Below are 24,966 nucleotides of genomic sequence, written 5' to 3'. Positions count from 1 at the left end.
TGCAATCATTGCAAAGTGTGACTCAGTCACAACAATCTTGAAGACAAGCACCTGTACCATACTCCACGCAGAGAGGCATATAAATGTAATAAAGTACATCCATGTGTCACTGCTGTGCATAAGTGTCTAACTCCTGCACATTTAGCTAAAAAGTTTGAGGACTGGAACTAAAAACCGGATTTCCACATCAAAATACATTTAATCCGCATCCTAATGATCCATCAAAGATTGAAGTGCACTACATTAAGGAAACACACATTAAGCATCCTAAGGACACTGGGAATGAACCACCCATGTCTAAAATGTTACACCCAGTAACTTTGTCGTCTACTTCACAGCAGTCTTCATTTGAATATTACTTAAGATTTTAAGATTTCTGGATGGATGACATCTCCTTAGATGCGTATATGTGGCACAAGATGACCTCCTTGTTCAGATCCTGTAAGGTTCTGCAGCTTGGCTGGGTTGTTTGATAAAGTGAGTCCTAGGAACATAATATTTTTTTGTGATCTCCTTTACCGAGGTAATCTCTTCACTGTACTTTCGCATATCAAGATGCACCCATTGAAAGAATTCCTAGTAATTCTGCCCTTTTTCAACGTAACAAAAGAGAACAACTTGAGAACAGAGCCCACCTCGATTTCTTGGTATGAACTGTTGATCATAGCGATCAGCATGTTGAGCAGAACTACCACCATCGTTACGTTGTATATGCCATAAAGAACATAACCAATGTTCTCTATGAACTTATGATCATATTTGAGGACAACAGAGGTTACTTCAGACAAGCCAAATATTGACCAAAATAAGGTCTTGAAACTTTCTTCCACTCTGTAGGAAAAAAAGAGGAAGGCATTATTACTAACTACACGAATATATCAGTTGTGCTTACAGCAAGTGATAAACAACCTCAAGTAATTTGTCTGTGAACCAGGTTTGTGGAGAACTGATCAAAACAACAAACATGCAAGAAAATATTTTTCACAGTATGTTCCATTTCTCCACAGTGCTCCACCTACTCATCGTAGATAATATAGTTGTAATAATACATGCAAAACAACAGTCCAGGAATTAGAAAGGTATTATATTTCCAGGTTTTGAGATGAAGCATATTCTCATCTCATTATTTTCCAGTCTAACTCTGCAGGGGGCAGACCTTCCCTGTCCTAATAAAGCTAAAAATAGGGCTGATGGGAAGGAAACTGCTGCACTCCGTTCAAGAGCTTCTGATTAAACCTTCCATTAGGAAGGGTGCACTCAGAAGTGGGTAGCAGTAGGTTCAGCAACAAAACTGACAAACCAAACAGATTTCATGGGATTTGTTCAAGACTTGTTGAAATTAGTAGGAGCCAGGCACTTCAACAGGAGTCAGGCACCTAGATACCCTTAAGGCTCTGGGTCCCAGGACCCACTGCCTCTATGTTCTTGTCTCCATCCCATGGTCAGGACAATTCCTGAGGAACTGAGCTGCCGAGGGCTCTCAGACAGCTGCCAGACGGCTCTTCAAGCCTTCCGGGCCTTTGAGAGTGGATCCTCTTCAAGCTCTCCTCCTCACGCTGCCGATCCTCTTTCCACTCGGGAAACACTGCTACAGGTTGACTTGTCATGCAGTCAGGACACAGCTCACTGCAAAGCTCTATCCTGCCTCACCGAGAGGTGGGCTAACGAATGCAAGCTAAGAGATGTTGGTATTCAATAAAGATTTTGATGTGCCTTCCATTGTACCCTACAGAATTTACTGGAAATGACTTCTTCCTCCGTGCTGCCAAAAAGCAACCGACAGACAGCTGTATTTTAATAACTATAACTAAAATACGCCAGTTTTTAGTTATAGTTAAAATAAACTATTATTTTAATATTTATTTATTGACCAAAATATTGACCAAAATAAGGTAATTACCTGTTTTAACACAGATAAATGATTTTTAAATGCAAATAATACACGAATGGATGTGTAGCCTAGAAAAATAATACCGCTGTTTAAGAAATGAATATTAATAAGCATTCAAATAGTATGCATACTAGACACCTGATATCAAATACTGTAACAAAAGTATCAATATATTTCATTAATCTAAAGAAAAGACAATGAGTAAGAATAAGTGCAAAAATCAGGCTCAAATTAAGAAGTAGTCATGGAATCAGCTACATGAAAATACGGCAGTTTTTACAGAAGTCACGTCTCCTGTAGAAAGATGGGAGAAAAGGAAGAGTTCTGGATTTCACCATCCTGTGGAATTACTTCTGGTTTGGAATGACCTAAATATTTATCACTTCCAGCAGCACCTTGTTTCAGGAAGTAAAAAAAACCAAGCAAACAAAAAAAACCTTTGGAGATCATGGCAAGCAATCTCATTGCATGAAGAGAGACTTTATAACTACCGTTCTTCTGTACTCACGTGACTAACAATAACAAGCAGTTATCACGTAGATTGTAAACCTGGATCCAAGAGAGTCCAATGCAGTTTATAGATTTGTTTCAGTACCGGTCTAAGAGAGAAACACACCATCTACAGAATCACTCTCTCTGTTTCTTGAGAAATTAAAATTATTTGGAGGCCTATTATTGACATCCAGGCTGAATCTCTCTGTGTATCTATTAGTTCTGACAGAGCCCAGTTAAAGATTACAATTCTAGCAGTTGCTTTGGGAAAATATAATTCAGAAGATATCAGTAATACGTTCTTGCAATTGGTTGTCCACAAGCCAGTGTGATTAATATAATATACAGGCAAAATTATTTTAAACTGCAATGAGAGCTTCCATTACACAAGTAGGAAAGAACTGGTCTTTTGTATTCTGCTTTCTAAGGTTCTGAGATACCCGATTTCCCGCCGACTTCAACTGTTTTCAATTTTATTTTAATGCTAGGAGAGAGCATACAGTATCTTGCAGACTTTGTTACCTTAGTGAAAAACCTGAAAGTTTCATATCGGCTTTTTACTTAAACATAACTTCATACTTACGTCGTAAAGGCTGGGTTTAGTTTAGCTCCAAGGTAGTAGGAATACAGTATGAACATTCCAATCATAAATGCAAGAAATACCATAATAAAAAGGACCATAAACTTGAAGATGTCCTTAACAGTCCTTCCCAGTGAAATCTGCAAGGGCCCAAAACTCTCATTTGCAGGCAGGATATATGCGATCCGAGAAAAGCTAAGAACGACAGCAATTGCATAAAGGCCTTCAGATATTATCTGAGGATCAGATGGGAGCCATTTATCTCTAGCTGGAAGATATGAAATAGAGGGGTAAATATAAGGAGTTACTCATTTATCACAATGTTGAAAAATAAATCTTGACAGGATTTTTCCATGAACATGTCTGAATTTAGTCAAGACAAATATTTGAAGAGTCTAGTAGTTGCTACTCTATTCCCATTTCCTTTAAGTCACAAAAGATGAATGTAAGTTACATTACCTTTTGCTAGAAGAAAACCTGTACTTGAAGAAACATGACATTTTCTTCTGCAGTTTGCATTTTAACCTGAACTATATAACAATAAAGAATTGCTTATTGCTTTTCTTAACACGACTGTATTATTAGCTATCTTAATAAGCACTATGCTAAAGCCAGAAATTTATTCATATTTTGTGTTTCATTGATGGGAAGTTAACAGTGTTGGTTGATGAACAATTTCATTTATTAATCACACCAAGCTTTTGCCATTGCTACAAGGTCAGGATATAACCTAGTTCCCATTAAAATCATGAAGATTTTTGCCATTTACCTCAATGGAAGTAGGATCGTGGTTTTTACACGCAATATGCACAGAAACAATTGAGTTTTATATAAATTCATAAATTGTTTATTACGTGAATTAATGCACCATCTTAGCAAAATAACACTGAATTAAAATGTGTTTCATATCAAAATACCATGTGTTTCTAAATGTGTATTTACGTATGTACAAATTCAGATTGATTATACAGCAATTAACGTAAATAACAAACCCAAGTCTGCTATTATAATATATTGAAGTTCATAAAGCATAGGCTAAAATACACCATCAGCAGCAAATACAGCCTTTGCTGGTGTTGGAAGTAGAGATTCATCACACCTTTAATGACAATTTCTGCACTGCAATAACTATTTAGTACTTTTATTCTATTTGAGCAGATCTTTACTGGGCCAGCATCCTTCCTTCAGCAGGAAATGCTGATAGATCTTGACAAATACGAATAACTATCAAACAGCTGAACCAACCAACCAAAAAAAATCACATCAAAATTTTATCTTTTGTGCACTAAGCCAAGAATAAAATATAGCTTGCAAATGTTTAAAATCAAGAGGGTCAAATTTAGCTCTAGGATAAACAATTACAACAAAATTATGGACAGCTACATTTGAACTGATTTTGTCCTTATGCCTATTGTTTGGTTTTAATATAATAGCAAACTTATTTGTCAAATTAGTGTCATAACATCTACTGTTTAAATAGCATAGAAGCAAAAATATTGAGGCAGAAGTGGTTAGACAATGCTATGAACGCAAACACATGCAAATATTCATCTTAAGTCTTCGAAATGCTCGTGCATCCTACCAGTTTTTCTATGTTCAGATCTGTGTTGCAGAAAAGTTAAACAGAAAAGTTAAACTCACCGTAAGTAAAATATTCTATTTCTGGAGGAAGTGTGACCTCAGAAAGGTCATTCTCCTCAATGTAGTTGTCCACATATTGTTGTGCTTTTGTGGCCTGCAGGAATGCCAGAAGCCTCGCTGTGAAAGCGGCAATGAAAATGGACAGCATCCCAAAATCCAAAACATTCCATAACTGCAAAATATATTCCCTGGGTCCTTCCAGCCACAGCTCTTTGCATTCTGACCACATCATACCTGCAATAAGAAAAAAACATAGCAATGTTGGCCAAACTCTTTCCATTTAAACTCTCTGCATTCTCCCATTTCATGAAACCAGGTGGTACCAGTGGAGCAAAAATTCACTTATTTGGAGGGTCACTGTGTCATCATACACCTTGAGTAAGGCTCTCTTAGTTTCAACAGGGTTGATCAAATGGCAAGGTATTAATTGATATGCAGGGATAAAGCTCAGCCATCTCCACATAGGGTAGCGTAGAGCCACGACTTTGCAGTGAAAGTAGTATGGCCTAACAACATAACAGTATGCTGTACTTCTAAAGAAGGCAAAATGTTAAATGTGGAAAAAGAACTCTCCTCATTTCCTTACCATTTACATCCATAAAACACTTCTGAATCAGAAGGATTAATTTTTACAGAGGAGCACAACTACCCAACCACACAGACGACCAAATATAAATGGCACAATTATACTACTGGTTCTCCACTTCACAGAGTAAGATGCTTTTCAGCATAGAAAGTGGAATTTGGCTACGTGCAATTCAGTTTTCTTACTCAAGCTTCTCCGCAGAAATTCATTTACGTGGAATTAATCCAGATCACAGCCTCTTCGTAACCTAGAGATGTAGTTGTTGGGAATCAAGACTTTTTCTTACTTCAAAAAAGTTTCTTAGGGGAAAAAACAAAAGCAAACAACAAAACCACAACCCCACAACTTTTTTCCTTGTTTCCCTGGCTGGGTAATTCAGAGAGGGTACTGCTGCCATCCCAACCATACGCACAGCAGCCACGCGCTGGATTGGCTTGAGGCTGGTTGTCTCTTGAGTGCCCAAGAAATTTCTCACAGTGACTGAGTCCTAAAGACCATCAAAATCTCAGTCCTTGCCTTCTGTCAAATAAAGAGGCTGCTCCCCACGAGTATATGCTGGGACTACCAAAAGGCAGCATACAAGAGATACGCATCTCCCTACCCTAACATAGTTTAGGATAAAGCAGTGCTTAAATCAGGAGATACAGGGGATTCAAAAGGCAGAGCGAGGCGCCTTCACGCAGCAGCTGCAGTAACGCTTCCTTTCTCTTCCACAGCCTGTAAAAGCTGAGAATGCTACATTATCACGTGGCTAAACTGACATTTTGCTACATAAAGCACCTGACTTTGATGAAATGCTAGAAGATAGCATTTTCTGCCATACACAGTTTCAAACAGGCTGACAGCTGATCAGGTTTTGTGAAGAAAAAAAAAAACCAAACAACTGAGTAATGAGAACTGACTCATTAGCCCCTTGACACTGGCAGAAACTGTCATTTCCCCAGTGCTACCTGGGCAGCAATGCCACATAAGCACTGATGCGCTAGCACATTAACACCCAGCAGTAGGAACTCCTGACCTTCTGGCACGTACAGCAGCGTAGGCTCCCTGATACTATTAAAGAAAACCACTTCAGTCAAGTACCATTTCTATGGTGTCCTCTTCAGCAAACCTGTGCTCCTGTTACAAATGCCAGAATTACCAATCAGTGCGCCAAATCAGCAAACAAAATTTTACCCCATGCTACAAGAGGGGGCAGCACAAAGATGCTCTGATGCTCTCACCAGTTCTAATGCATTGTCATCTGCCCTAAGGGTTTATTCTACCCACGCAGCAGCTGGAGCAAAGGATCGGGACCTGGGCTTCTCTCCTTTCTTTCAGAATTTATATCTGCAGGAAAACAGTTGACATAAAGATGAAGGGGCAATATACCTACCAAGTACCCATACCATGATCAACATTTCTGTCCAGGTGAACTGGGTAGTCTTCACCCTAAAGATCTGCTTAGGGTAATCAGTAACAGTGACATTCGGTAGCGTTGTTATACCTTCAAATCTGTCTGAAGCATTGAACACCAGCAGGCCTAGGAAAATAATGAAGGATGCTGCATGTGCCACAAATTTCATAAATGGGCTTCGAAGAATTCTTCCAAGCTGCAAAGGCAGAATGAAAGCAGTCACTCAGTTTTCTGAAAGAAACAAACTCTTTCATCAGGCATTCCAGAAATGTAAACAGGCACTCAGAGCTCAGGACAGTCTGAAACCTTAGTTTTAAAGGATACTCTAAGTGCACTGAACTGCGATGCTTTACCATTTCAAACAAAAGTCTCCCAAAGGCAGCTTCATGGAGTATGTTGTCCTGTTAGTGAGTGTTCATGTTATTCCATAAACTCTAGATGGCAATGTTTGAGGGGAAACACTCCAAGGAATTACAAACGTACAATGGCTGTGACCAGAAAGAGTTTGATCTAATGCCCACAGATACCAATGGGGGGCAGAAGCAAGCCCATGGAAAATAAATAAATAAAATCTCCAAGTAGCAAAATGCTTTCCCTACCAACAAGAGTGTACTATTAGCTTGTCTATGACTATAGCTCTAGTCTAGAAAAATTACAACTCGTCTTCTCATCTCTGGCTACTGTATTCCATCCACAGAATATCTGTTCAGAGCTGTAAGTGCCAAATAAATAACCTGTGTCTACTAAAAACAATGACTGTTCCATCACAATGGACTAAGAAGGACAAGATCAGAATTATTACTATTTTCAAATACATGCAGCTGATTTCATTCACATCTGCACCTGGCAGAAGAACAAAACAGCAACAGCAGAGGCAGTCCATCTGCACCAGAAAAGGACCGGCTGCCTCCAGAAGACTACACTGGAAAGAGCAATGGGCCTGTCGCTGTTACTCGCTGTATGAAAAAGAGGAGTCTGTGATCCCATCAGTACTAACCTTATCCTGCAAGCCAGCGTCAGAAGTGCCAAGCTATAAGCCCACTCCTCTGAGGACAATACTGCCAGTATCCTTTATTTAGGCAGTGAAGGTCTCGTGTGGCCAGTGCTGCTGCAACTCCCTACCCCGTGCTCAAAAAATGCAGGTATCGGTGAGGCTGCGCTACAGACAGCGGTTTGTGCATTGGCTCAAGCACGGAGACTCCCTAGCGATGCTCTCTGGAGACCTCTTGGAGGGAACGCACATGGAGGTTTACTTGTCCTTCCCCGACTACTTCCCTTCAGAGGCCTGAGCGGGACAATGCTTGTCCCATCTCTGCATAAGTTGTGGCAAGGTAGATGCCAGAAAGGCTTCTTCGTCTTAGCTGCTGCTGCTAAGTTTGACCTCGTAAGGCCAAAGGTCTCCTGTCTCCTTCAGTACAACAGAACAATATACTGCTCTGCACATAATGCCCCACCTTTATTAATGTTAATATACAGTTCTGACGTGATAAACTATCACATACATCAATGTTAAGCAATATTCCAAAACCCCCTGTGAAGAGCTGCATTATCAGCAGTATCGTACAAGAAGAGAAAAACAAGTTCAGCAGATGGGGAACTGGAAGTAGCTTTCTTATTTCAAGGAATGGTTTTCCTGAAACTGGGGTCAGCTACTATGAACTAAGTGGACCAGCACACATTAAATAGCATTTACTACCCGTGCATACAATCTCAGGTTCCCTCCCTGCTCCTGACCTTTAGAAAGCATTTTGAAATTACAGTATCAAACAACTGATCTGAATGTACAGTACTTTTATTTGACACGAGCACTAGGAAAAATGTCAGGTGCTTCTGGTACTGGGAATTAAAGCTCAAGGACAAATGTTACTTTTCCATATTAGACACCAGCTAAAAATATATTAATACGTTCCTATGATATGGAGCTGTGAGTGAGCAGTATCTTCACTACAGATATTCACGGAAAGTGACATTGCAGAGAATAATGAGAGTAACAATTATACTATTTTCTCATAAAGGCTTATCTTTAAAGTAAATAAATATTTAACCCAGAGAAAACATCAGGTTCCCTTGAAATATGCAGGAGATGAGCAAAATCTTATCCTTTTTGAGGTGAGCTACAAGAGCAAAATATAAGTGAGTGACACTCACATTTCTTTACTGTACACTTGTTAAGGAAATAAAATTGGAAGACCACATTCAGCACAGAAGTAAATGAACTTAAAATTTTAGAAGTTAATGTAACAGAGAAACCTTCCTCCTTCTGACTTACGAAAGATCTATCAATATGCTTCATTTGCAGACAATTCACATGCTACAGACTACAAGGATTTCAAAGAAACTGCTGTTATTTTCATTGTGAGATCATCAGGAAAGCTGGAAGCACCCATATATTGTCATATAATTTTAAAGAGGTAAGAGTTTACAGTTGCGCTCTTTTACGAATATACCCTACCACATGGTTGGAATACTGCATTTAATTTAGTTTCTGCTCTATGGTTCACCTCGTAAACAGACCTCCTAGGGCAGAAATAACAAATATTTTACTTAAGATTAAGTTCTGCATCAGTGAAGTCAACAGATGTTCTTCTGCTAATGGTTTATATGAGAACAGCGTCAGCTCTTAAGATGCCATCAGAAGAGACCTAATACAGAATCTGAGTGGTGACTTCCATAAAATTCACGTTACTAATACAAATACAATTACACAGCAGAGATTGTGAGGTTAGCACAATCTACGGAATTTTAAAAAAGAAAAAAAAGCTCTCAGAGAAGGTTGGTTTTTTTCTTTAAACTTAACAACAATTTATTTTCATGCTTCATCACTGTGGTCGCCTCTTTACAGTGCAAATAAAACAAATAGCATCTTTTGGCTCAAGACTAGAGATTACTAAAAATATCGTTAATTAGTTAAAATTTGGAAGCAGCAGAATTAGAGGTACAATATTGCATTTTGAATGCCAGAAATTGAAGAACAGCTCCCAGAATAGTACAAGATACATAATTTATAAAATTCAGTACCCTGCTACATGGCGCAATCCAATAGCCAATGGCTAGAAATGGAAGGCCCAGTGCCACAACCAGCACAACCAGACACTTGATAGCTATGGTCTGCTCCCGTAATCCTGAGAGATTTTCGTACCAGATAGTCAGTAGCTGTTGCTGACAGTTTGGATGGGCCACAAACTGTAAAGAAAAAGAAAGAAAACCAAGACATATTATAATTTATAAAAAGAGTTATGTAACTGCTACATACATAATCACAATCACCTTAAATATCTGGTGTTAATTTAGACCTTAAGAACCATGTTTCTTCTCCTTTCCTTTAAAATAAAGGTTAATAAACAAAGAAGAAACTACTGAGCTGATTTAAAGCAGCACTTTGGGGACAAGGTTGCACATGCGGACAGCCATCGCTGATAGAAGCCTTTTAGGCATTATTAGAACAGTTTCGCATACCCAACTGGATCCTGTCAGAGTCGAACCTCAGTCCTAACTTCCAACAATTTCTCAGCAAATCAAGCTGATCCAAGGTACATGCAGAATTTCTGCGGAGACTGAAAATTCTGGTCTGACCATAATCCACCGTTAGCCTCTCCCCTTCCCGCACATGCTCTTCACAAACCTCCTCAAACATCATTGCCATTTGATTTGGTTCTTTGACAAAGGCTCCAAATACCTCCTCAACCATCTACACGTTTCAGTCTAAAACTTACTGAGGAAAGAAATAAATGAAGCAAAAGTACAGCACAGAATTTTAAACCTCACCAGAACACACACAGATGAATACTGAAAAATGTTCTTTGCCTAGCTGCAGTAAGATTTCAGTATGTTCACAGGGAAAGGGAATGATTCCCAAATTAAGTATGGAATGATGAAACAAGCTGCTGCCAACAACTGCATTTGTTTAGATATGCTTTAAGTTTTATTTTACTAAAATCACTTTTGGTTGAGTTTGTTGAAGGGTGAGCATGTATTGCTCTATTTTTAAAGCATTGCTGTATTTCTTTAGGATGAAGCAATGTGGACAGAGGAGACTGTGCAGCCGCTCCATCAGGATCATGTCGTGTAACCAGGAGTGTGTAGCCCATGTTGGGTGCTACTACTGAAGAAACGTAAGGGGTGGGAGGGAAGAAGAATTCTACAGCTCCCTATGTTCTTTGCCCATTATATTTATATTTCTGGTTACGTCCCTTTCTAAAGTGTTATCATATTCATCGTTACCACTATTACTACTATACCACGTCCTGTGAGACTGCCACATTACAAGAGCATTTGGGACATCAGTTAAGCACAAGAATAAACAGCCTAGTTATCACAGCAATTTGAAGAAATCTGGTAATAATACTTGTCACATTGGTTGACAATAACTAGTAAATCGGAGTTAAGAATGCTAGGCAGTTTCACAAAAAGGATTTGAAAATAATTCTGATAACGCTGATAATCTGTGTTGGATTAAGAGTGAGATTTGATCCGAGTTGCTTATACTTTAAAAAAAAAAAATTAAAAAATACTGTAAACCTTGGATATCCATTTTATTATCCTTTGTACTCTGTTGAGATCATAATGTGCTATATACACTGTTGTTTGCCAGGTCTTGCCTGCAAAACTCCATTTATATTCCAGATCTCATTAAGAAGTGCCTACAGTAGTATGATAGGGCAGACTTCTTTAAAAAAAAAATCTAAATCATTGACAATGAAAACAGCGAACCTTAAAACTCTCAAGAGGAGGAATCTGAAGCTGTTGCATGAACTTTAAAAAGGGAAGCAATCTTCATATTTTCATCTACTTCGCTCTAAAACGAAAGTCCCAAAGTATTTTGGTGTGTGATTCATTAACCAGTTAGATCACATATTAATGCAGTTTGTACCTCTAGTGGAATGGCCAATAGAAATAAATAAAAAGACTTTTAAAGTCTTTTAAGAAATTAATGTCAGCTTGAACTATGTTTGTATTCTTTTTATTAGGCTGTCACCTTTGAAGCTTATGCACCATAAAAACTGCCAGCCTGGCCCACTTGAAAAAAAGAGACTGGTTTTTATGTGTTTGTGCATTCTGACACATGCCCCTGGCCTCTTCTTTTGCTAAGATAAATTTCATTCTCAACTCAGGACATCAGGGGACAAATCCCATAGCAGATTAACTGTGGCCAAAGACAGGAAAGTAAATAATTATTTCAAATTACAAAGACATTTTTAAAAAGCAGTCTTAAAACTGTAGGGAAGGAGAGAGAGAAGAAACACCCACATCATTCCTCCTACTACCAGAGGGAATGGGAAGAAACAGCCAAGGAGCTTTAAGGGAACTCGCCTAGGGCTATGAATCAGCCCACAGGCCCTCTTGCATCTCATCCAGAGCTGTGTGCTGGTTTATTCCTCCTGGTCTATCAACATTTTAATCTGACGCTAAGAGGAGATCTGCCTGTGCTATAATTTTCCCCAGAAAAGGGAGGAGTTAGTAAACAAGACGCCAATGGTTATGGGAAGTTCTTCCCTGGCAGTGAGTCTAAGGGCTCTCGAGAAGATTCTTGCAACTTATTTAACTGTTGGCAACTGCACAATATGCACCAATTCCAAGCCCTCAGAGCAACTCGTGTCACTTCTCCCATCCATAAAAGCTCTGAAATTTATCCTTCTCTCCAGCTCTGCTGAAATATTTGAATTTATGATCTTGGTGGTTTTTTTTTTTTTTTATTTTCAGCAACTGCAACCTCTTCTATGTTTTTTTCCACCTGTATATCTGTCTCCACCCCCAGCTTCATCTCCTCCGAGGACAGTAGATTCACATCATATTTCACATATCAATCACATCGTCTTACAACCTTGTTCCTTCTGCATTTCTCTTCTCTTACCCTACTTTCCATGAAGTTTCTTACTTTTCATTACATGTTGATCTTATCACATTTATCTAAATAATTTAGGATCCAATTCAAACCCCAGAGAACAACAAAGATGCATGAGGACAGTATCTGGTCACTAAAAAAATCCCAATTTTAATTTAGCTTCTTTTCTGGGCATAATTGACTGTAACAATTCAGATGCATTCAGTTTCATGACCATGAACCAAGTCATCAGTATGTAAGTATATTTCTGTATGACTAAGAGGGATTATAATGTTATTTATTCCTAACATCCTAATGACTGAGTTCAGACATAGCAGGAACAGATCCTGGCACGCTCTGATACACAAACACACAACATAGATAAGAAAGAAGATTCAAAATTCTATCAATTCAAAACTTCAGTGTTTGAAAATGAAATCCTGTGATTTTACTCAAACTCTTACTGATTTCACTTAGAAATTCCACTTTGATTTTTATCTCAGCAAGAACTGCAGAACTTGGCCCAGTGTCAGCAACTTCTCTGAAGTTTTGTTGGCAATCTACAGAGTTGATACAATACTAAAAGCACTACTGCAGCAGCAATTCAGCATAGAGAGCAAGACTACTTGTTCTAACTAGTTTTTCTTGTTTTTTTTTTTTTTTTAATTCCTTAGCCCTTCACTATTGGGGCTGCAGTTTCAGTCTGAACCTTAGCTTCAAAATCATGTCCTGTTTACAAGATGGGCTACACTTTAATGCAGTGCTTAGGGTATTAAGTGCAAGAGTTTCATTACTAATAGAATTTAAAACTCCATTTCCTTAGCAGTGAACTTATAAGCACATTTGCTCACTTGTCATATGCTTTTTCCTGTCTCTCCTCCCTCTGAAAAGGGCATACAGCTCATCAACCACCTCACGGACCTACAGTTCTGTTCAGCTGTACTATCTGTCTTGCAACAGTGAACTGACCTTAATGTAGCTGACCCAGAAGCGCAGCTAGAAATACCGAAAGCTAAGAAACATAAGCCACATCCTTGTCTTCCTCCTACAGTGATAGGGTTGAAAGCATCCCATGTGGAGTTCCCACAGAACAGAACTGAATCTGTTCTACAGTCAGAATATCGCTATAATCATAGAATCATAGAATGGTTTGGGTTGGAAGGGACCTTAAAGATCATCTAGTTCCAACCCCCCTGCTATGGGCAGGGACACCTTCCACTAGACCAGGTTGCTCAAAGCCCTGTCCAATCCGGCCTTGAATGCTTCCAGGGAGGGGGCATCCACAACTTCTCTGGGCAACCTGCTCCAGTGCCTCACCACCCTCATAGGGAAGAATAATAAGCCAATCCCAGCATCAAAGGACCACCGTGGCAGAGACATTTTCTGGCTCAATCCTTGTCATGCCCCCTGTAATGGCCATTTACAGGGAACAACACATGTACAAATATGGTGACAACTCTGCAGCATCTATTTACTTCCTTCCACCAAGATCATTAGTCTTGTAGGTTCTGAACTGTATTTGTCACAAATTGGAGTCAAAACCTTGAGTTTATCTACAAATAATTAATCTCTTGCAAGAGAAGAGAACAAGTTCGCTACATGGAATTGTCTTTTTTTGCACTATGTAGGTTTTTTTTTATTCTTAACAGACCTGTGTGGCCCTATGCTCAGCAGTGAATTTAATCAGTGACAACGACCTCTTAGAAGAAAACCACGGTCTTCAGCAAGAAAGCTGAGACACAAGTCTCAGCAAAGGCTTGGTAACATTAATATGCAACAGCATAAAGAATTCATATGTTATTTAGATATGATAACATGCTCATGTACTTTGATTCTTACTCTGTTCCATTCTTTTTAATTAATTTAATACTTGTACCTATTTACCTTGAATGTTGGTAATTAATATGCATTCATCTACAATGCATTCCAATTCTATATTGGAAACAATGATTTGCTGTTTGGGATCTGCGTTTACAATTTTTGTTAACTATCTTTTGGGGACATAATAAACACCAACATTTCCCAGTTGTTCTGGCAGGTTGCTTACAGTTCATTTTATACGGCAGATGGGCTCAACACGTGGCCACAGAATACAGCGTTATTTATTCTGAAAGACACAAGACTTCTTGCAGAGATGATGAAACTATAATGGCTGTTAAGAATGGAAATGATGCTAACCATGTAAATAGGTAGCTGTAAATAATACATAGGCATTGCTGTGTTTCTTGAGTCCTCTCACAGCAGGACACAGTCTCAACTATTTTCAGTGCTAGGGTAGTGGGATCTTGAAAAGAACAACATAGCTATATATTGAAAACTGCTATGATAAATGGATATGCATTATGTCAAATGTGTGATACACAGCTCCATTTTTCAACACGTAACACTCATTCACAAAATCACCGTTCGTCAAAAATTACTTTGAGAGAGGCAGCAACTGAAAACACATTGCACTTTACATACAAAACACCGATAAATACAGGTGCAAAGACAAAGAACAGAAATGAACTGATTAACTAGCCACAAATATATTCCATACATTTTCAGGACTGAATTTTAAAATATTTTTTAAAGGAACACACACAGTAAATCACATAGAATTTCTCACTCCAACCCACACAGTTGCAGATGAGCCGTTTGATTTACTGTCATATTCTAAAATAAATTAAAAAATGATATACTTAATGACAACTTAGATTACCTAGTAGTAAAAGGAAGACCTTTTTTTTTCAAATAAAGACCTATGTGTTGATAGGAACACTAGTAGAAAGCTGCAAGACCTACTTCCCAGAATTTACTTGCCCGATTAAGTTACTTAAGGTAAAAAGCAAAGGTAATAAAAAGAAACAATGAACAAACCAGTTCTTTTCATTGGTTGAAACCAACACTTTCACAAATACAGCCTTCTCTTTGGATTAGATATTATCACACAGACTGGCAGGAAGACACATCCTTACTTTCACTGAGTGAAAATCTGGCTCCACTGCAATCTCTTCTTTTGGCTTAATCAGGAGAAAGATCTGACCAACTGTGTATGATCTTGCTAGCACAGCTGATTTATGTCATTAAAATCTCCTGCCAATTCTCAGCTGTGGAAAGTAGATCAAACTAAACTCCTTCACTGTAGTCCCCTTCTGCCTTGTCAGAATCTTGATTACACACCCCATGTCTCAGTAATACATCTGACCACCGGTTCATAACATCTGTGGAATAATGAGATGACACTGCATTCCTATTACCTTGTCTGAAAGCACTGGCTATGAGGAGTTACCTTTTTGACTTCATACTTAATGGCCAGCTTCACACGGCTCAGTGATGCTCTGTGTCTCTGCGCTTCAACTGGCTCAGAATTCAAATCCCCGTTCAGAATGGCCTCCACTTCTTCAGAGTCTCGGCAGAGATCAAGAACGCCAACCACAAAATCCTTGCACTGCATAGACAGCTTGCGATAGTCATTCTGAAACAGAAGGGTTAGAGAAAATGGCCCATGACGAACATGCTTAAGAGTCAATGGCAAGGAAAAAAGAACCTGTACAAGTTGCTAAAAATTAATAGCATGTGACTTTTACATAGTATGTCAAGTCAGGAGCGTATCAAACATTACAGAGCTCTTGCATAGCGGAATCATTTCTTCTCTGACACAAGGTAGCCACTTGAACAGAAGATGATGACAGCTGTTTAACAGAGCATGGGAACATTACGTAATAGCGTGATGAAAATAACCCAGATGGGCAGCAGGGGGAAGCTGAATGGACAAATAAGAATTGCAGAAACAAACCAGGACCAGAACTCTTGAAAAACTAACCTCACCCTTGCAAAAACTTTACAGACAATTAATGAAATAATTCTTACAGGGTTGCCTCCCAGGCTACGAATATATTTCTGCTCTTTCTACGCTGCCAAAACGGCTGCTTACTCTTTACTCTGATGTATACCGTATTAATTTCCCCCCTTTTTTCCCCCCCTTTGCTTCCCACTTATCCTTGGAACTGCTTCACACCCAACAATGTGTACAGTGGGTTATGAAGTAACTGCATAGAATAACTGTGGCATGAACTTGGACACCAGTGTTGTGGGCAAAATACCCCAAATTTCCTGTGTAGGCAACACTGAAACCAGCTTCTTCAAAGGACAGTTCAGAGAAATTAGGCTCCTGAGTCATTCTCTAAGAGACTACCTTTCCACTGACAACACAACTGAACTACAGAGAGACATTTCTATAAACCTCAATCCTTTAAGAGCTCTGTCCACCTTTCCCTTTCTCCCCCTCTCTCCTTCACTTCCCTGTCTATACCTGTCACAAACCATTCCTCTTCCCAAAATCACTTATTACTTTCATCTCCCTCTTGTTTGCTCTCGCTCCAGCAGCTTTCCCTTCCATTACTGCTGGAGTCAACAGTTCTGCCTGTGTTACCTTCTGAAAATATGTAAAGCAAACATTTGTTTTCTCAGTTATTAAAAAACAACTCCCCCCTCCTCCTATTCAGATTCTTTTCAGAACCTAATCTTTTAGTAAAGCATTTCTTCTCCCCCCCCCTTCCATTTTGCACAGTATCATTGGCCATTTCCAGACTTGTAGCTTGTTGACTATAGCTGTGAAGTCTTACTGTGTCATGCAGAAAAAACAACTACTTTTTGCTGGTCCTTACTCTTTCTATCTTTCCTCAGCCTCCTTCAACACTTTGGGACTGCGTCCTGAGTTATGCCCATGTGCTGTGATCCTTTCTGTGCAGCTATTAAACTACCGCACCGAGGGTGCACTGGTACCGCTTTTCACTATGTTCGTACCTTATGTCTGGCATTCTGCTCGCACGTTTCACGCTCTTCATCCTTACTCTTTTTGCTGCCTCCCTATAAGCAAGCTTATGTCTATCTTTGAGGTGCTACCTTTAAAATTCTCAGTTGCTCGCACGTGTCAACATCACAAAGATTTTCATCTATCTAATCTCCCCTCTCTTCTGACAAAAAATTTATGAAGTTTTGAAGATAACTCTGTAAAGTATGCACATGTGCATCTTTGCTTGCACTTTTGTTTATGCTTGTGTATGTCTTCCACCACCTCTGTGACATTACTATAAGCTCTTGTCTGATATCTACTTCAGTACAAACCGTGGTCTTCATTTATGTGTCCATGTCCTCTCAGCTATATTTCTAGGACTTCTTCATCTGAGATGCAGCCTCCGATTTCCTCACATGAGGCTTATAGTTAGAGGAAGAAACTTGACTGAACCTGCCAATTTTACCTTGTTTTATCAAGTGTTTCAGTGCCCAACTGAAAATAGCATAGCCTTCTTTTTCAATTACTCCACAGCTTTTCCTCATTTTTTTCCTCCACTAGGCCATAAAAAGGATAGTCTGAGTCCTCTGTCTCTATTTTTGTTTACTGTTCATTTTCAGACACTGCCTTTTTTAAATCACTTTTGGGGGGTACAGATTTTTTCCCTTGTGGTTCCTGCCTTCTCATACTGCTTCTGCCCTCATAGTTTTCTCATTTAATCTCAAATTTTCTTCCTGAAACCCTCACTATTTCCCCCTTGCCTAACTAACCTTTCCCTCCTTGCACTGCTAGTTTTGTTAAATTTTTAACTTAGCATCTATAAAACGGGATAGAGAAACTAATGTGCTTTCAGTAATTTCAAATTAGTTTGGGAGAAGATGGGAAAAGAGGCTACACAGAATAATTGCAGGAATCAGCTATCAGTCCCATAGGTCAGATTCAGGTATGAATCAAAATGAAACATTACTGGAGACAAACAAATACTACTAGGAATTGTGTTATTATGGAAGACTAACATCCCAGATACAGACTTGGAAACAACCAGTCCTAATCAGAGACCTAAACAGGACCCTGTCGTGGTTTAACGCCAGTCAGTAACCACACACCACACAGCCGCTCGCTCACTCCCCCCGCCCCCCTCAGTGGGATGGGGGAGAGAATCGGAAGAGCAAAAGGAAGAAAACTCATGGGTTGAGATAAGAACAGTTTAATAATGGAAATAAAAGAAAAATAATAAATAATTTTATAATAATAAAAATAAAAATTGTAATGAAAAGGAAACCAACAAGAGCGAGAAAGAGAGGAACAAAACCCAGGAAAAATAACTGATGCAACAGCTCATCACCCGCCAACCGATTCCCAGCCAGTCCCCGAGCAGCGATCACTGCCCCCCCCAGCCAACTCCCCCCAGTTTATATACTGAGCATGACATCATATGGTATGGAATATCACCGTGGCCAGTTTGGGTCAGCTGTCCTGGCTGTGCCCCCTCCCAGCTTCTTGTGCACCTGGCAGAGCATGGGAAGCTGAAAAGTCCTTGACTCTGTGTAAGCACTGCTCAGCAATAACGAAAACATCCTAGCCTGGCTAGCAACAAGGGGTTCCTGCTATAGTAATTCCCATAACATGCAACTCAAATCCTGGGTTACAACAATTTAAAGGTATTTCCATTACAATCTCCACCCCTGGTCCCTTTGGACCAGACCATCGGGTTTAACACTGCAATGAACTCCTCCCCTTGCCCCTGCTCCAGCCTGGATTTATCCACAGACTGCAGTCCCTTACGGGTGTACCCGCTCCAAGTGGAGCCTTATCTATGAGCCACAATCTCTTCAGGGTTATACCTGCTGCGGCATAGACTTACCCACAGCCACAGTCGCTTTGAGGTGCATCTGTTCCAGTGTGGCTTTCTCCATGGGCTGCAATGCCTTCAGAGATATACCTGCTCCAGCGTGGCCTTACCCACAGCCACAGTCCCTTCAGAAGTAAACCTGCTCCAACATGGCCTTACCCATGGCTGCAGTCCCTCCAGGGGTGTACCTGCTCTGGCGTGGGCTTATCCATGGCCACAGACGCTTTGGGGTGTCCTGCTCCTGCGTGGACTCATCCACAGGTCACAGTCCCTTCAACTCGAGCTCACACTGGAGTTCCAGCCTGTCCAGTACAGCAGCACAGAAACAACAGCGATGCCCTGGCCATCTGCCAGTCCAGGCACATCACCATTGCTGTTATCCAAATGTTCCCAGGCACAGCAGAGTAAGATGATAAGCAGTACAGCACTACAGCAAGCAGCGAAATCAAAAAACAGTCACTAATGAGCACTAGACTCTAATATACAGTGAGGCAAGCAAGCCCCATGGCAAGCACAGAAGTCTGTCAGTTAATAGCTAAACAGCAATAACAGCTATAAATTCGATCTGGGACATTCCGATCAAATACGTCGTTATCTCGAACCCTTCGAGCCCCATGTTGGGTGCCAAAAAGGACTACTGTGGTTCAACCCCAGCCGGCAACCAAGCACAACACAGCTGCTCACTCATTACCCCCTAGTGAGATGGGGGAGAGAATCAGAAGAGGAAAAGAAAGAAACTCATGGGTTGAGATATAAGCAGTTTAATAATGGAAATAAAATAATAATAATAATTAATAATAAATAATAATAATAAAAATTGTAATGAAAAGGAAAACGATGAGAGAGAAAGAGAGGAACAAAACCCAGGAAAAATAACTGATGCAACCGCTCATCACCTGCCGACCAATGCCCAGCCAGTCCCCGAGCAGCGATCACTGCCCCCCAGCCAACTCCCCCCAGTTTATATACTGAGCATGATGTCATATGGTATGGAATAGCCCTGTGGCCAGTTTGGGCCAGTGTCCTGGCTGTGCCCCCTCCCAGCTTCTTGTGCACCTGGCAGAGCATGGGAAGCTGAAAAGTCCTTGACTCTGTGTCAGCACTGCTCAGCAGTAACAAAAACATTCCTGTACTATCAACACTGTTTTCAGCATAAATCCAAAACATAGCCCCATACAAGCTAGTATGGAAAAAATTAACTCTACCCCAGTCAAAACCAGCACAGACCCAGTTATTTCCTTTGGTCATAGATGACAAATTAATTCAGTTGTCAGTGAACCAATAGGACGTCAGGCTATTTTAGATTTGGTTTTGGTAACCAAGGAGAACAGTACAGAAGAGCCAATTATAAAAATACTACTGGGATGCGTGATTAAATTCAGTGAAAGGATAAGCAAGCACAGGTATATCTAAGATTTAGGACCTTAAAAAGGCAAAGTCTGGTAAGAAAGCCAGTCAAGGGAGTGAAACGTACTTATAAGCATGGAGGTCTGAATGCAGAGAAGGCTTTTACTTAAAGATGTGAAAGTGATTAGGCATTGGATCCTACAAAGATAAAAACCTTGCAGAGGAAGTCTCCTTCTCCTCATTCACCTAAATGGTGGCTAGAATAGCAGTCTTAAAGACAAAGGGGAACGGTCTTTCTTGACAGTCTAGTCAAGAAAGAAAATTTCATCATAGAGGCCAAGAACTGTAAGTATAAACTGCTAGAAGTTATGCTTGTAAAGAATATTAAGCAAAACACAAAGAGGTAAGCAATGTAAAAAGAAGATGGGGATTTTCTTCAGTGAAGACAAAGTAGAGACCGAAGACAACCCTAGTAAAGCCAAAACCAATACCTTGCCTTCAGTTTACTGAAGTCCTATGTTCTTAACACTGTTTATATTAAGTTGTTTTCACAACAGAATTATTATGGATCTGTAAGAACTTGAACACACTCCCTTAAATTTCCAATTTCAAGCAAGAGGTGTTTACACATTTCACTACAGCTAAAGAAAGGCTGAGACGGCTGAGCAAAAACCACAATAATCATCAGATACAGCATAATGTTAATTCAACAGGAATAAGACTGGTAATCAATTTTTCTTTAACACTAAAGTAGCTGTAAATCCACTATTCGCAGCACATGGGAGGATACACTGACTTCAGTAGTAGTACTATATAGCTAAAAGAGAAACTACATTCTTTCTCACCTGAATTTGCAGGCACTTGTAACTTTACAAGAAAAAAAAGAACTCTTTGTTTTAGTATTATTTCTATCTATCCTATGCTCAAAGGTGGCATCTCATTAAGGTTTAATAAAGTTTAGTTTAGACGGTTTTGTATTATTCAAGTGCTTTATGACATATCACAACCCAAATTTTGACCCTGTATGAATGAACATGGGCTGTCCAATTGCCGGGATTGGCTTCACTTACAATGTCTTTTCCTCATTCCTTTGCTAACTGTGAAGAAAGAGAAGGAGAAATAGTGGACTTCTAATAGTTAGGAAATAACAACAGTTACTCTTGCTAAAAGTTCACTCCATTTTCTTTACCACTTACCCACTCTCTTTTTCCTTAAAATAACACAGAAATGGTAATGTCACTTTTGGTATTACAAGAAGTTACTTCATAACAACTTCCTATATGAGAGTCAGGAAAATCTGCTTCCTTGTGTTTAAGCTATAACCAAGTCTCTCACACATGCAAGTACACAAGTACAGCCTAGCATCAGGCTCATAAAATGTAAACATTCAAGTAAGTTTCTGCTATAGTCACACACACAGTTACAACAAAAGATCGGTTAACATAGTTTTCTCAGTTAGTACAAACTAAGCAAGAATAATACATTTTCACAGGCAGTTACAATTATGAAATACTGCCTACAAATGTCAAAGAGGTATAAAATCACCTTACTTTGGCAAAAGGGGGACAAATTGCGATTGAGTAGTATCACATGAAGACTGCTATTTCAACAGACTACAGATTGTTTCATTTCGCTGCTCTCTCATGAATGGAGCCTCATCCCCACAAGCGCGTCAGAGCTCCTGACTGATCCTGGCAGAGGGTGCAAAGCTCCTGTCCTCACAGCTCACACTGCATTAACTGCCATCCTGAAAAATGCACCCGTCCACTCTGTGAATAGCCCCGCTGGCTCCTGAAGGACAGACTGCTTTGCATGGACTACTTGCCTCCTACACAAGTTACCCACACTTCTACTGACAAATTAACAGTGCTACATGTTTCTTGATAGGTGGATAGACCAGTTGCTTATAAAAGTTATGCTTACTGCCAGATAAGATTAAAGATATGATGGATCAAGTTTTATTCTGTCCAATTTAAGGATTAAATACAGGCTACGTTACTTACAAATGCTGTTACAAGAACTGAAAACCAGTATGTGCATTGTTAATATCTGACTCAGGCTTTGAATCTTACGCTAGGAAAACTTGTCAGATTTCCCTCTCCAGGTCTTTCCTTACTTATGTATTAGCAAATCAAATTTATCTCATCCATTTAATTGCTTTACAGAATTAAACAGACAAACATTACCCACACTGTAACCATGGGACCCAATTCTCAAACAATCTTCTACCTCTAGGGTGTTGTGTGAATAGCAAAAACCAGAATCTGTGGTCTGTCATCCACATACACCTCTGCTTACTCTTGAGAAGATACAAATGAGGCCACCAGATCACTCGTCTCTTCCCTCTCCTAATCAAGGCTACCAGAACTCCCCGCGTGAAGCATCCGTGTTTGAAAAGCCCTGCTACGTACTGTGCAATTTGTTAACGTGAAGCTACTCTTCAGGGGAACACCAGAGTAAGGCACCAATAGACCTGCTTATACAGTGAGTTTCTTTGCCTGTTTTTCGTCATAATAGAGGGACTCTGCTCCCTTGATCAACACAGTGCTTCTTCAATTAATTCACAACCTAACTCAGCTGGTTTTACTAGCTGTATCATGTTAAATGATTTCTCTCTCAAAAAAATTAATGGTTACACAGACATCTTTGTAACATCAAAAATATCAGCCTCTATTCTGCTTTTCACAGATACCATCGCTGACGCTGGTACATAAGGGACGGGACAACTGATGATGACTGGAATTGCAGAACTGTGTCTCATGAGCAGTTTCGGAGGACTCTGGCACACATCAACGGTTGGATCTCAGCCTGCCCAACTCTGCATATTCTGTTCTCACTCACAACATTAAAGACTACCTTGTGAGTTCATCTAGAATTTTTACAAAGAACATACCAATCTGTGTGCAAAGAGTGAAGCCCATGAACAAAAAAGTCTTCAGCTGATTTTACCCATAAGATTTTTAACTATTCCAAAGAAAATTGATACTGAGCAATCACATGCAGTCAAACAAAATGTATGTATCTGTTTTCTGTTATGAGCGCACCACATTCCTGTAAGCATCACAGTTTGTGACTATGCACAACTGCATAACTAGTTCACACACGTTATATGCAATCATAGATTTATGTTGAGTATTACGTATTAAGTGGCCGTTTTGAGATCACGTATATAGTCAGTTTGCATCTCTAACTGCAGGAACTGTATATGCAAATCAAGCACATAATTGCACTAATGATTATGGATCTGGGCCCTGTCCTTTTGAAAGTTGGACCTAAACGTAGATCAAGCTTGAACGCTCTTTGTTAGTTCAGCTGAGATAACACTATGTAAATTTATTTGGAACAGTGACAGATTCCGCTTTTAGATGCACGTCCACATCTTCCGTTGGTTTCAGTAGGAGCTTTTAGCAAAACTGGGAACAGGGATTTATCCTATATAAAGCGGGACTACGATCTTTTTGATCCTTGCTATGATGGACCAAATTCTGACATGATATCAGCTAGCACAATTTCCACTGGGACAATCGAGCTTGCTTACACAGGACAGTATTTAGTTGAAAGCTGGTATACAGAGACTATCACGTGGCTTTTTAGCTACCTTGTCCCGTTTTTTTCTACAGTGACTCCAAAGGAAAGTTCCATCAGCCGTTCTGACTGCTAGAAATTCTCCCATCACTGTGCAGTAACAGTTTTAAAGCTCTCAGGGAGGAAGGTAAATATCAATTAACTTCAGTAACCCACAGCAGCCACAGTGGCCAGAGTCTGCTAAAAACAGAAGAACAAGAAAACATAAAAATTGGGAATATTTGTATTGTGAAGTATTTTGTGGTGCTACTGGGATTGGAAAACATGATTCTCCAACTACGGTAATGAACACCTTTTTACATTAAGACCAGATACAGTTCTGGACTGAGCTTCCCTAGCCAGTCTATCAGGTACAAAGCAGTACACCTCGGAGATCTCCAACCACTCATAAAGACAGATGCCAGTAGAACGCCACTCCATAACTTTTTCTAACTTAACAGGTTTTTTCCTTTTCAACCAAAGAAAGGAATCCAACCAGCAGATTTGACACGCTTTGAAAACGCTTTCTGATCAGGCACATTGGTTATAAAAGCCCTTATAAATACCAAAATTGGTGAAGCAGCCCAGAGTGAAGCAGAATTCTGGTTTTGCATCTTAGAAACAGAACTTCATCAACAATGCTGCTTTCTTTCTAATTATCTCTACTACATATAAAACACCCCTAAAAACCTGACAGGACAGAATCTAACCAGCTGCTTTAAGAGACTGAAATTCGGTGTGATAGCAGTAGGTATGGAAGAGTGAAGGGTTTTTTTATGATTCGGTAGCAGTCTTGACTCAGATAAAACAACCTGAAATTTCTGACTTCATCTGAAATCCTGCTGTCAATCCCTGGAATGGGGACTAGGATCACCAAAGAAGGTAAGAGAAACACTGTAGTTCCTGCTCTGGCCACAGGGACGACATGCTGCTATACTGGCCACTAAAATGATGTCTTGCTGCTTTGACAGCCAGGCACTGAAAATCTCTGCTGTTCCCTGTTTCAAGGCCTAAAGAGG

At 39.8% G+C, this 24,966-nt stretch overlaps 1 protein-coding gene across 1 annotated transcript in view; it reads right to left on the bottom strand.

Annotated features, from left to right (window-relative positions):
• TRPC3 (transient receptor potential cation channel subfamily C member 3) overlaps positions 1–24,966 on the bottom strand; it is a 47,651-nt gene that overhangs the window by 8,392 nt on the left and 14,293 nt on the right. The window contains exons 3-8 of the mRNA XM_076337277.1: positions 15,679–15,864; positions 9,605–9,769; positions 6,566–6,782; positions 4,605–4,838; positions 2,967–3,231; positions 636–831 (exon numbers count right to left, since the gene is read on the bottom strand). Of these exons, the coding sequence (XP_076193392.1) occupies positions 636–831; positions 2,967–3,231; positions 4,605–4,838; positions 6,566–6,782; positions 9,605–9,769; positions 15,679–15,864 (1,263 nt within the window). The remainder of the gene's footprint in view (positions 1–635; positions 832–2,966; positions 3,232–4,604; positions 4,839–6,565; positions 6,783–9,604; positions 9,770–15,678; positions 15,865–24,966) is intronic.

Source organism: Aptenodytes patagonicus, chromosome 4, assembly GCF_965638725.1.
Source record: "Aptenodytes patagonicus chromosome 4, bAptPat1.pri.cur, whole genome shotgun sequence".
NCBI classification, from domain to species: domain Eukaryota; kingdom Metazoa; phylum Chordata; class Aves; order Sphenisciformes; family Spheniscidae; genus Aptenodytes; species Aptenodytes patagonicus.
Note: the sequence above shows the minus strand (reverse complement) of the source record. Positions and strands in the feature narration are given on the sequence as shown.